General features: G+C 40.2%; 3 protein-coding genes across 10 annotated transcripts in view; all 3 read left to right on the forward strand.

Moving 5' to 3' along the window:
- CADPS2 (calcium dependent secretion activator 2) overlaps positions 1-14051 on the forward strand; it is a 447742-nt gene that overhangs the window by 128910 nt on the left and 304781 nt on the right. The gene's annotated exons all lie outside the window — the stretch shown is intronic.
- Positions 4746-6052, forward strand: RNF148 (ring finger protein 148). Its single transcript, XM_006202235.3, has one exon. It carries the CDS (start codon positions 4927-4929, stop codon positions 5866-5868), a length of 942 nt encoding a protein of 313 aa, XP_006202297.1. The 5' UTR covers positions 4746-4926; the 3' UTR covers positions 5869-6052.
- Positions 8192-9658, forward strand: RNF133 (ring finger protein 133). The gene has a single exon (XM_006202327.2). The coding sequence runs from the start codon at positions 8439-8441 to the stop codon at positions 9573-9575; it is 1137 nt and encodes a 378-aa protein (XP_006202389.1). The 5' UTR covers positions 8192-8438; the 3' UTR covers positions 9576-9658.

Here is a 14051-nt window from a genome sequence, read left to right on the forward strand (position 1 = left end):
TATAAAATAGATGAACAGCAAGAACCTACTGTATAGCACAGGGAGCTATATTCAATTTCTTGTAATAACATAATGGAAAAGAATCTGAAAAGAAAAAGAAAAAAATATATATATGTATAACTGACACACTTTGCTGTACACCTGAAACTAACATTGTAAATCAACTACACTTCAATAGAAATTTTTTTATAAAGAGTTAAAAAAAATGTGGTGAAAAAAAAATGTGATGAACCCGACCATGTTAATCATTCATTCAAACAAACCCTTGTGAGTCAGGCACTGTTTGAGAAACATCAGTGAGAGTTCTCCTTTAACGTCACAAAGGCTTCTTGGAGCTTGAACTTTTGGAGCTCTTACAGAAGTTACCCCTTCCTTATGCACCCCACTGTTAGGTGTGCAGGTAGAGAGGACTAGGAATCCTGGCTTACGTCACAAAGAAATCATAGCTAATGATACGGTGATTTAAAATGTCTGTTTTGGCTGTTTATTCTCTCTAATATATTGAGTTACCAGAGCATTTAGTGGTATTGAAAGTTATTAGATTGGTTAATGTAAAGAATAATTAATGAAGAGCCTGAGTAAATTTTGTGGTTTTCATGTATCTGTACCTGCCCCTAGTACAGTATATGACTGTCAAAGTAATTCAAAATTCATATGTTAGTTTTAAAGTTTATTGTATTCCATTTTAGCATATTCAGGACTCTTTCTTGGGTTCAGGGACATTAAGAGGAAGAAGTGTATTTGTATATGGAAAGTAATTTTTTACTGCACATGTATGGGAAAGTTTGTGGGAGTATTGTTTAACTTAAGGGAGAAATTCAGGAGAAATTTTGGTGAGGATTTACCAGTTTGCAATCAAATATGATAACATTTTTAAATGAATTTAGTTTTATCTTTAAAACTCTAAGAATTAAGAAACTTTTTTAAGAAAATATTTATCATTAGCATTATTTGCTTTTTTGTTGTTCTCAGTAAACTACTTAGAGTCAGTATTCTGTTCCTGCCAAATCCCACTGTGATGTATTTAATTACTCGCAGAAACCCTATACAGTTGTTATTCTCAAGATTAAGTGCAAATCCAGTGTGTTTTGTGGACTCCTAGAGATCTCTAATAACACCGTAACCCTGGATACTGCAACTTGTGAAGTAATTTATTTTAGCCTCTTCGGTACTCCCTGCATTTAGAGGTAATATCTGGGTAGTGCTGTGTGAATGTATTTGGCTGTTTTTTCTTAATCAAAGTAGAGGTTTCTGAACGTTTGAGCTTTCTTAACAGAGGTCAATGAATAGCAGAGGGATAGAGATCAGCTGATCCCCACCCCCCAACTTAATGAACATTATAACCTTCTTGAATATTAGTTGGAATATAGTTGAATAAATATGCATGCACCTAATTTGTGTGTTACTCTCTTCTCCTATTTAGACGATGACCCCCTAAAAAACAAGGGCATGCTGTGTCCCTGATCCCATAGGCTCTGGCTCATGGTACCCTGTGTATAGTGAATATTACATGTTTGTTGCAGTTAATGGTTATTTCATTATCATTCCTTTGGGTAAACCTCAGAAACTTTGTTTTACCCACTCACCTTCCAATTCATACCTTGTTTTGGTGGCAGCGCACTGATCACCTTCATGCCTGCTCTTGCCATGTGCTCAGTCAGGAAAGGAATTTCCACAGCAGGATAAATCGTGGTTAGCCTGAACCAGTCATGATGGTTCTACTCTGATTTCCAGCAGCTCCACTACACTTGGGTTTCTAAAGTGCTGCCAGCCAGAGAGACACGGAAGGAAACCTAGTAGGTTTCTGGAAAAGAAAATTGCCTTACTCTTCTTACCTAGAGAGATGAGAGAAGACACGTCCCTTTGTGCTTCTGACTGTGGTCTGCCGTCCTGCCTGTGGATGCCTGGAGCAACAGTAGCCGCCATGGGGGATGATCAAGTGAGCCTGCACTTACAGAGGGGCAGGATGGAAGGAGCGGGCAGGGACTTTGGAACTATGGGATCAACCAACCTTAGCTGTGACTTCAGTTCTCTTTTGGTTGAACTTTGCAGGTAGGCTAATGGAAACCTCTTCAGTACTTGGCTGTTAGAAAGAAAGGAAGCTTATGTACTGAGTAAGTGGTCTCGAAGGGACAGATTAGAGTAACATCAGTCATCCGGTCTCCTTCCCCCCACCCCTGCTTCCCTTCTTCCCCATCCAACCATTCTGGCCCCAGCATACAAAACTGTTGGATCTGGTCCTGATAAAAGGGGTGCAGTTTTGAGGCTTCATGGACTAGGTCACTTGTGCAGGTCTGCACCGTTTCTGTTTCAAGGGAGATGGGAAATGCAGATGGGTTGAGGGCATCATCCCTGTTGGATGTATTGCCCATTATAAACTTCATGATAAGACCTCGTACCTGATTGTCCATCGGGACAGATGAGTTTTGGAATGCTTCCTCCCTCCCAAGGCTGTTTCTATTGACCTTTTGGGTTAGATGATTACTTATTACACAGGGCTGTTTCCTGTGTTTTAGGATGGTTACCAGTATTGCTGGCTTCTGCCCACTAAATGCCAGTAGTACTCCCCTATTTTGACAATCATAAATGTCTCCAGAAATAGCCAAATATCCTTGGGAGGTAAAATTTTCCCTGACTTGAGAACCACTGTGTTAGAGCTGAAGGATTGTTCCTTATACATGCATTTGTCCTAGGACTCAGGCAGAAGAGAGCAGGGAAGTCCTCTACCTACCGTTGGCTTAAGCACTTCATCTTACAGTGAGAAAAATACAGTGAATTAGTCTGAGTTTTTAAAATTAGTCTTTTCAATCATGCAAAGAACATTTAGATTTGAATGTTTTGAGCTAAATATAGTTACTGCTTAAACTCCTTCACCCTTAAAAATCAGCAAACTAAAAAAGCAAAGTTAGAATTACATTATTTTTTAAAAATCTCATCCTCAAATGTTAATCACGTATTTAACAAACAAGATATGGAGATGTTAACTGTCTTCTTGGTAAGGCTTCACTTCATCAATGTTAATAATTAAGCCAGGAATTCACACTCTATTTGAACCTGGAAAAAGTCTACATTCAGGTGGGAACTGAATGATGCCTACATAAAATTCTATGAATGTGGCAACTTCATTGCTTCTATTTTTCATTTTTAACAGCAACTATTAACTAAAATGTTATAGACCAAAAAGTACAATAAATGCTTTTGTTAAAATGATAAACATTCTCTCAACATGCCTCTGATTTAAATGTCAGGATCTACTTCACATACAAGGAAATGGGGGCTGTCTTTTCTTTTTGTGTCCCCAGGACTTTATAGGATGCCTGGTGCATAGCATGTGCCCTGTATATAGTAAATAATAAGAGTTTGAATGAGTGTGGTCAGTTTATTAACTCCTTGAGAAACATCTTTAGGTGTAGATTTAAAAGGAAAGCAAACAAGCATTAAAACATCTTTAAAGCAGTAAAATTTGCAACAATAAAGCGATGTAGTAGCTTGTGATAGCCTTAAAGTAACTTGGTTTGTGGATGTCTCTCCATCATTACTGCTATCTCAGGAGTCCAAGCCACTGTCTTCTTTTAGGCAAAAGAAGACACTCAGCTCATCACTATTCTCCTCCTCCTTCAATCCATTTTCCGCTTAAGGCAGCCAAAGTGCACTTTAAAAACTGGGCACTTTGAAACACTTAAGTCACTTCCCCAGGTAGGCATCCTTCAGTGTGTGTCTCTTGTCCTTGGGGCATGACCCAGAATCCTTAGTCTAAGGTTTATGACCCTGAACCTCTAACTGCTTTTGCCTTACCTCATCACTTTAGTTTTGCCTCTTTTGCTTTGCCAAACTCATGCGCCTTCAGGTCCTTTAACTTGCCACTTTCTTTCCTACCTTAGGGTCTTGAAAACTGCCTTTTCCTCTTCCTGCAATCTTCTTAGCTCATATTCTTTGCTTGGGTAATTCTGACCTATTGTTCAAGACCCAGATTAAGTATCACTCTTAAGAGAGTGATGCCCTGGACCTCCGATCAGGGGAACTTTGGTTCCCTTTTACATTTGTTCTTCCTTCTGATTCTGTGTTTTCCTTTCAGAGTCCTTATCACAACCTGCAGGGACACGTTTGTTTAAAATCTGCCCTGACCAGATCATTTTCACAAAGTAGGTGTGTGTCTGTTTTCTTCTCCAATATATGACACATTCTTAGTATTTGCCTAACACATAGTGGGTTCTCAGCAGTGATTTGAGTGAATAAATTGAATTCGTCTTGCAGGATGGCACTATGTCAGGCTACCAATATAAGTTTATATTGCATTGCCCTCATGTTGAACCTTTAGGCCTGGCCTAAGCATTTGATGTCGGAAGGGAGTGGGAATAATTTGCTCCTGCATCCCAAAGGATGGCGTGTTGGGTAGCACGGGACCACACCTGAGAACTGCTGACTGGCCAGGCTCGTGTGCTCATACATGAATGATTGCTGCTTTGCCTTACAGATAGGAAAACAGCATTTAGGCAGCCTTTCAGCCTATCCAGAACTGGGAAAGAAACTCAAGGTTTAAAAAAAAATTCTGATCTGTTTACTTTTTGCTATGAAGACTTTGCAGATTGGTACACATCATGGGTCATCGCTGACTAGCTTTTTGGCCAATAGGATTGGAGTATGCAGTGCACTAGCATCAAATCTCAGATTGGCTTAACTGCCTCTGATGTCACAATTTCCCCATTAGGAAGTCACAATTTCCTTGCAGTCACATTGTACTAATAACAACTCTGGTTATCCTGTTTCATTATGAGAAAGATAATCTACCAAAAATAAAAATGCCAGAAGGAGCCAGATGTCTTTGATCCACGCAGACCTTTTCCACTTAGCGCTTTCATTCTCTACTGCCGACAACTGAAGCTAGCTTCTTTACTTTCTTTTATACTTGATGTTGTTTTGTTTTTCATGGTTGTCAGTGAACAGGCAAATGGAGGAATGAGCCAACTTAGAATTACTCCTTCAACTCACAGCTCTGTTTCGTCTCAACTCTTGAGGCTTTGCATCTTTTTACTGCTTAGCCTTCCTGACTCAAAAGGAAAAGCCATTTGGACAGCTCACCTGAATATAACGTTTCAGGTGGGAAATCGGATTATATCAGAATTAGGAGAGAGTGGAGTGTTCGGGAATCACTCTCTCTTGGAAAGGGTGTCTGGTGTGGCGGTGCTTCCGGAAGGATGGAATCAGAATGCTTGTAACCCTATGACCAACTTCAGCAGACCCAAGCGAGCGGACTCTTGGCTTGCCCTCATTGAGCGAGGAGGCTGTACTTTTACACACAAAATCAACTTGGCAGCAGAGAAGGGAGCAAATGGGGTGATCATCTACAACTATCCGGGTACGGGCAACAAAGTGTTTCCCATGTCTCACCAGGGAACAGAAAACATAGTCGCGGTGATGATAGGCAATTTGAAAGGCATGGAACTCCTGCAGCTGATCCAGAAGGGAGTCTATGTGACGATCATCATCGAAGTGGGCAGAATGCACATGCCATGGCTGAGCCATTACATCATGTCTCTCTTTACCTTCCTGGCTGCCACCGTGGCCTATCTTTTTCTGTACTGTGCCTGGAGACCTCAAGTGCCCAATTCTTCCACCAGGAGGCGAAGGCAGATAAAGGCGGATGTGAAGAAAGCCATCGGTCAGCTTCAACTGCGAGTGCTCAAAGAAGGGGATAAGGAACTAGATCCAAATGAAGACAATTGTGTCATTTGCTTTGACATATACAAACCTCAAGATGTAGTACGTATTCTCACTTGCAAACATTTCTTCCATAAGGCATGCATCGACCCCTGGCTTTTAGCCCATAGGACGTGCCCCATGTGCAAGTGTGACATTCTGAAAACCTGAGAAACCCAGAGCATCTCCTAAAGATGTAAACAAGTCTTTCCAAAGATTCCAATTAAGGCAAATTCTCTTTTAGCACTTTATGTAGAGAGAAAATTCACCTGCAGCTTCTCTATTCAAGTACTAAAGAGGGTGAAATTTGTGTGTTTTTAAAATAAAACTCCATTATCATGTCCAGCTATTTGAACTTGTTGTTTTTCTAGTGTTTTGTTATACATGTTTGCCCTTATCTAATTAAGGACATTAATATACATTAAAAGCAAATTAGTCTTTATTTTCAAATTGCAATAATTGTGACATTGAAACCCCAGAGAATTAGTCATAATATTTTAAGGTTTCTTTTGTATTAATTTTTGTACTCTGTTTCTGTATCTCTAATTTTTGATATCTAATAATACCTCTGTTCAATAAACATTATAGGTTTAGATCTTGATTTAATTTTCCACGGTGAATTAACTTTGCTAATACCTAGGAAATCTGATCGCCAAAGCTACTGACTGTGTAGGTAATGTCTTCTAAATAATTATTTTTAGATGATAGCACTTCTAGTGATGTATCAACAAATGTTTTAAATTATTATAGGCCATGTTTATGGCAGCATTATAAAAAATCCTTGTTTGCCAGAGCCCCTTAAATCCCAGCATAGTGAGTCAGCTATGGTTGCAAATTTTCCCTCTAGAATGGACTCTAGCAAATGCTTCTCTTAAGATGGTGGCATGTCTCCATTTGGGACACGTTGACAATATAGATCTAGAGTAGAATTGAAATTTATTTATTCAATCACCTTTCCAAATTGTATCTTTTGCCTTAATTTGCCTCTTTTTTTTTTTCTGGTAGATAACAAACAGCTATGTAACAATGAGAAGCTGAAAGATTTGAGTTTTGTTGTTTTGATGAAGCTCTCTATGGATAATCTGATGTCCAACTCAAATGGCACTTTGTGCATCACCACACTATGTAGTACATGGTCTTTTTTAAGTAGTGGGTGTGTGGAAGTGAAATCAGATTAATGAGAAAGAAAGTCGACCACTGTGAGCTGAAGGTGCCACATCAGTGTTTTTTTAATGCTGCTTTTTATTGGGCTCATAGGGACCTTCTCTCCTTCGTCTTTCCTGTTTGAGTTGTCATGTTGGTTGTCATTTCGTAAGAACACACTAGCTCCCGTGGTCCTGGTGAGACGAACCAAAAATGTCTCTTAGTAAATACCCTGTGCAAAGAGGTCAGAGACATTTGTATCCAAGGTCAACATTTTTGGTCTTTGTTTCCTAGCTGGCGGATAAGAACCGTGGAGAGATACTCCCGAGAAAGTGTATGGCCATGCCAGTGGCTGCCCGTAGTTGTTAGTTCATAAGTCATTCTTTGGCTTTGAAGTCTTATTGTGTCATTGGCCCAAGTGTAGCAAAAGTCCAGGCAGCTTGACAGTGTACACTGGGGTCTTCCACTAGGGCTGCTTGTTGATTTTGGCAAACGTTTTGTTAGAAGCCTCTGTGACCTTTAACAATCACTACTGTCAGCGCTTAAATTTAAGTGAGGACCTTGAAGTTTTTCTTTTTAAAATTTATGGCTACATTTTTGTTCAGAGTGAATTGTGCTAAACTGCTATTGCTATGTTTACTCTTCCCCCCTCTGCCCGTTCTCCTCTTCCCTCAAAATATTGTTAGCTTAGTCACAGATGCCAAGGTCTGCGGAGAAACGAGATTAGTCTTTTCTGCCTTTACTGCTGTCATCCCTACATATAATCAATGTAAGAGTGAGGGCAGTGAGGCGTAGTAATTTAACAGGATACCCTACTTTTAAAAAGTCAGACAGAAACCAAACCGACCCAATGCGCTTCTGAGCAAGCTTTATTAAATTCAATTCAAAGGTTTATGTGACAGATAAAAAATGTGCACAGTGACCAAATGTGAGTTAAAAATAACATTACTGAATTCACTGCTTTTAGCACGTAGCTGGTCATAGTGCTAATTTTTAATTACCATTCATGATTTTAAAACTTGCCATTTTGATAAAAAAAATTTACTTCACTGATCGCAAAGAAAAATGTTAATTGTACGACCTTCTGGCATATGCTTTCAGGTTTTAAAATGCATGCATTATACAATTTTTATATTGTTTAGTTTAATGTGATACCTGGTGACATTACATGCAGCTCAGGGACTGAATCCATCTTGTAACAATAGAGAAATTACCCATAACAACACTTGAAACATTCAAGTCCATCAACGTACAGCATGCTCTAAGCTCTTACCTAATTGGCTGTGTTGTCTTTTAGGTCATAATCATATCACCCACCAGCCAGCAGTATCTAGAGTTAACAGTAGTGAGGCTGGGTTTTTTTTTTTTTTTCAATCTGAAGTTTTTCTCTTTCTCTCTCTAAAACAAACCATCAAACATCTGAAACTCACAAGACGTCTTTAAGAATTTCTTAGGAAAAACATGCTGGAAGACAGTGGAACTTGTTTTCACCCAGAAGATTATTTTTTTCAATTTAATATTTTACACTGATTGTCAACAGATGTGGCAGCCGTACCTCTTTGCTGGGTTGGTCCTTCAGTTCCTAAGCAAAGAGAGAGATGAATCTCCTCAAGATCGGCGCTGGGAGAAACAACCCTGCCTCTTCCTGGCTCATGGAAGTCAGTTTTCTTTGGCTTCTTAGCCAGCACTGGTGCAGGGCCAGCGCTGTTTGGACTGCCTACATGAACATATCCTTCCACGTTGGGAATCGCATGTTGTCGGAGTTGGGGGAGACTGGAGCGTTTGGAAGAAGCTCCGCTTTGAAGAGAGTAGCAGGAGTTATCTTGCCACCAGAGGGAAAAACTCAAAATGCATGTAGCCCCAATACCAGTTTCAGAAAGTCAAAGAACTCAGAGACGTGGCTTGCACTGGTTGAACGGGGAGGTTGTACCTTCACACAAAAGATTAAGGTGGCGGTTGGGAAGGGAGCCAGTGGAGTGATCATCTATAACTTTCCGGGAACTGGCAATCAGGTTTTCCCCATGTCTCATCAGGCTTTTGAAGACATCGTTGTGGTGATGATTGGTAACTTAAGAGGCATGGAGATTCTGCATTTAATTCAAAAGGGAGTTCACGTGACAGCCATGATTGAGGTGGGGAGTAAGCGTATCATCTGGATGAATCACTATTTTGTCTCTTTTGTGATTGTCACAACCGCTACCTTAGCGTATTTCATCTTTTACCATATTCGAAGACTTTGGGTAGCAAGGATTCAGAACAGGAGATGGCAGCGATTAACGACTGACCTCAAGCAAGCGTTTGGCCAGCTCCAAATTCGGGTCCTCAAAGAGGGGGACGAGGAAGTAAGTCCAAATGGAGATAGCTGCGTAGTTTGCTTTGAACTCTATAAGCCTAATGATACAGTTCGCATTCTGACCTGTAAACATTTTTTCCACAAGAATTGCATTGACCCCTGGGTTCTATCCCATGGGACATGCCCCATGTGCAAATGTGACATTCTTAAAGCTTTGGGGATTCAAGTGGATGTTGAAGATGGAACAGAATCTTTGCAAGTTCTAATGTCCAATGAATTGCCTGGTAACCTATTACCTAGTGAAGAGGGCGCAAATAACGAACCTCCTCCAGCAGCAGCAAGGTCGGATAAAGTGACCCACGTGGAGGAAGAGGGGCACCCTGCTTCTCAGACCCACGGCCAGTCTGACTCCGTGGGAGCAGGTGTTCATCCTCCGCCTTGACAGCATGACCTTTGAGGGAGTGAATTAAACCTGTTTGTGAAATCAGGTCCTAAATACTGGCAAGCAAGTTTATCTGTCTGAAATGTGGTTTTTGTGTCCTTTTTTTGTTACTTCAGTAATTTTCTATATTCTTTGTCAAGCCTCAGAGACTTGACAAGAAAAAAAGAGAAAAGTCTCAGTAGGATTTTCTTCCCCCCATTTTTTGCCTTTGCTAGATGTAACTTTTTGTCAGTGTGTGTTACTCCTGAGAATATATGTTTATTTCTATGTGCACATGGATGTTAAACCAAGGAGAAACTTTATTTCCTAATTTTTTGTACCTATCTTGGGCTTTATTTTGGTAAGAAAACTGTTACTTTATTTGCATGTTCTTCATGAGACAGAAACTCTCAATGAAATTTGAAAAACATAAATTATCTTTTATATGCTAGGAAGAATAAAATTTATCTTTGATATTTATAGTACAATTCACTAATTTTGACGTCATTGTGCTGTGTTTTTTTATTCTTGGGATGAGAATTTTGCTGTACAGAATTCTTTTACTTTTGACAAACAGTTCTGTTCAAGCAGTTAGTATATCTTATGTGATCTGCATGTGCACAGTGATAGAAATTTCAAAGGGAAAATACTAGCATTCTTTAAGAGAATAGCAACTATTTTAATGCCTGGTTTTGCTTATAGTTGTTAAATGTTCATAATGTATAAAAAGACTTAAATGATAAAGAATTCCTATAATATTTAGTCATAGTGTATTTACTTCCCACGCATCCCACCTTACTCCAGTTTATTTTTTGCAATTAAATAAAACACTTTAAATATGTCAGATTATTTTGGAAGTAAGTACCACAATGTATACATTATGATGACATCTTGGGATTGTGTTTGTTTGCCGGACACAAATATTTTGAGTGAGTAAATGAATGAATAATTACAATATCTTTTGTAATTTAACTGTTTGTTAATCTGAAAAACTGGGTAGTTTATCCCAATCATGGGAATAATGAGAACTTAATCCTGAAAATTTTCATCCCAAATCACTTTGACAAAATAGAAAATTACAGTTTTTAGCACAGAATTCATTATTGCAGTTTAGCAAACATAAATTTAATAAAGAGCTTTGGACTCTCCAGGGCTGACACAGGGATTTGAATTCTTGTGCAACCCTAGAGAGAGACCTATTGAGGAATTTTTGTGAGGTGCTGAGTGCTAACAATAGCGGAATTCAGAGACAGGCAGAAGGGCAGTAGTTGAGTCTCACTGCAATGCCAAGGAAGGCTGTTTAAAGGGGGAAGGGCATTCATCTAAGGCCAGGGAGAATTGAGACACTGCGAAAAACTAGGCAGGTGGCCAGGTAGGGGTGATGCCTTGTTTGGTACACACAGGCTTTTTTATACCCATCCGTGGAGAGGTATTTTGACTTGATTAATCCCAAGAGCTGCTCTTTGACAAAGGCTGCGGCTACTGGAAGACTTGGCAGGAACACTGTTTTGAGTGACTTTTTGAGTTTACCCTGGGAGAGTATAGAGTCCTTTCCTGAGGGTCCACAGATCTCATTGAAGACACAGGACACTGAGGACCCCATGAGAGCCACTCCTGGTAGGATTTCCTAAGCTAGAATAAGCCGCCATTCTCAGACTGGCCACTGTTGATGTCTCTGCCACGCAGGGCTGGGAGCTTATAGGGTAGAGTGACTTCCGCTGGTTGCCCGAGAGAATCACGGGAGCAGTGGAAATGAATGCATCTGGCAGTGCTGACTGTCCCCAGTCCCGGGGATCTAGGGGAATGACAGTTCTGTGTACTCTTAGCAAATTCGTGTGGGGTACATATTCGTGATAGACCCAGCGCTTGAGGAATTTGTTGCTTGCCCTTCACGATGACACTGACATTCTTTCTGTCCTTCCTCTGCACCCTCATTGTTTTCTCCTCTCCTTTCTTTCCCTTCTTACCCTCCCCTTTGCTCATCTTGGTCAACCTTAGACCTCACGTACCCCCATGTGTAGGAAATCAGCATGTACGTACTTTTATATCAGATGTCTCTTGTTCATGTGGACATCAAACCTTTAACGCAGTGCGCTTGTTGTCTTGATTTGAGAATTTCCAAGGGATGTTCTTTAAAGGATGGTGAGTCTCTGGAGAAGGGGGAGGAAAAGTCGGTGAACTAGGAACCATCACTGCTGAGTGCCTGTCACGGAGCAGGCAGAGCAGATGAAGGTCTTTTCCATAGCTGTTTGATATGTCAGAACAAAACAGCAGGTTTAATCCCTGTCTTTAGAATGCTGTGAACAGATCAATAAACCCCTTTTACTCTGGGTTTAACAACTAGGACCTGGAAATAGCACTGCTATGTCAAATGTTAGGTATTATTTATTATAGTAGATTTTTACCTACTCTGTGGGCTACACCATTTTCTCTTGTACCTAGTGATGCAAATGTAATGGGACATGGGACTAAAATGTGAATTATTTTTGCCCCTAATATCAGTGTCAGAATGAGTTTCTCTTGCATTTCTCCTTTGTATCTACTTTTGTGTTCTCTGGTCATTGATTCCCTGGGCTCACCTTAATAAGTAGGGGTTTGATACTCCTTATAAAAATTAAGCTTTTTTTCCTTATTACTGGGATAAATTGGGTTTAATATTTACTGTGAAAATGACTTTAAAGCACTTGACCACTGACTGGGTGGTGCTCGAGGAAAATTTATCTATATAGTTACCTGTGTTATAATACACACTGCACTACTCATAGCATCCCTGCCTCTTGCTGTGGAATGACTATAGTGCAGTTATCCTATAGAGACGTGATGGCTACAGTGTTTACAATAATGTATTTCAAAGGATTTAGTGAGCCAGGGATCTGGCATTTCTGATGGTATTTCAGCTCAGTGTGCAGTTAAACTGTTTTCTCCTTCTACAAAACTCAGTAGTTTTTGAAGCAGCAGGCAGGAATCCGATGGGAGAAAGGATCCGAGGTTGAAGAAGTATTGAAGTAAAAGAGGAAGCCTTTGCTCACACCTTGATACCGTGAAGGAGTCAGTTTAATAACTTCCTATTCCCGCTCCGTCATTTCCTGTGAGCCCTGTGTTTTGTATTTTAGAATTTGTTTATTTGGTCTTGTATTTCGTCTTTTTTTTTTTTCTCATGGTCAGTGCTGAGTAATGAAAAATAAGGATTTGGGGTTATTATAGTTACCAGTACAGAAATATCTTAAAATACATACCTGGTTTTCTAAACTGCAAGAACTTTTTGGGGAGAGGAAGTGGGGGGTGATATACTTTAGAGAGAGGCTGTCCCGAGGCACAGATGTTAGTTGTTCCATCACAATTTCTCCATAAAACTTCCCCTTTTCCATAGCTACCCTGCAGCTCACAGCACCTCCCTCCACAAAGATGCTGTCATCTTTGTCAGACCTCCAAGGTTCTTCGAAGATTTCAGCAGCCAATAGGAATGTTCCTCCTCACTGTTGATGACCAGGGTACCCCTCATGTGGCAACTTCCCTGCATCTGTAACCATTGTCGCCACACATCAAATTCTGTCCTTTTTGAAAACTTCCCAACTTTCAGCATCTTTTTTCAGAATTCCCTTTCAGGATTCCTTCGACCTCATTACCACCACTTGCTCTTGGTTCTCATCCCAGGCAGAGTTTCCCTTGACCATCCATCCCAGCCCATTTCATCTCTTCCAGCCTCAGCCTGGAACCAGTTGTAAGCAATTTTAGTTTTACTCTACAAGTGTGACTGAGTTCCTTGTCTTCCAGATTTCTTCCTACAGTACCATTTGCCTTCCTTGAGTCATCTCTATTCATTTCTACCAGCTCTTTACTTCTCTGTAAAAGTCCTTTATTAATCGCAGCTCCTTTTTATATTCGCCACAGAGCAGTATGTCTCAGCCTTGATTGCACATCAGAATCACCTGGAGAGCACTGACAATGCCCAGGCTGCAACCAGGACCTCTGAGCTGCCACCCAGGCGCCTGAGACCCAGGTGATTCCGATGTGCAGATGAGATTGAGAGCCACTGCCATAGGCTGTTCCAAGAGCCTGTACCAGGTTCTCAGTTTCATCCTCTGATTCCTTCAGGTTGACTTGTTTTTACTTTCCTGAAAATATTTAGGTAGAAATCTAAATATCAAATTATAAAGGGTTGAATTTCATGAAGAGGAAGTGATAAAGGCTTCTGGGAGTATGAGGGAGTGAATTTCAACTGGCAAAGCAAGGAACACTTAAATAAGGAAATAATATTTACAGTGGAACTAATGGTTTGGGAAGAAGGGCATTCTCATGGAGGAAACAGTGTGAACAGCAGTGCTTTTTTTAAAAAGAAGTTTTGAATATTATGTAGAATTTGGTTAAGTAATTTGAAAGTGAAGACAGGGAATTTTGGAGGCGGTTGCAATAATCCAGGAATTGATAAGGTAAAAATATGAACAGGAACAGTGGTAGGTGACTTGGGTGAGATGAACAGAAGAAGGTAGGTCATGT

The sequence above is a fragment of the Vicugna pacos genome, chromosome 7, assembly GCF_048564905.1.
Source record: "Vicugna pacos chromosome 7, VicPac4, whole genome shotgun sequence".
NCBI lineage: Eukaryota > Metazoa > Chordata > Mammalia > Artiodactyla > Camelidae > Vicugna > Vicugna pacos.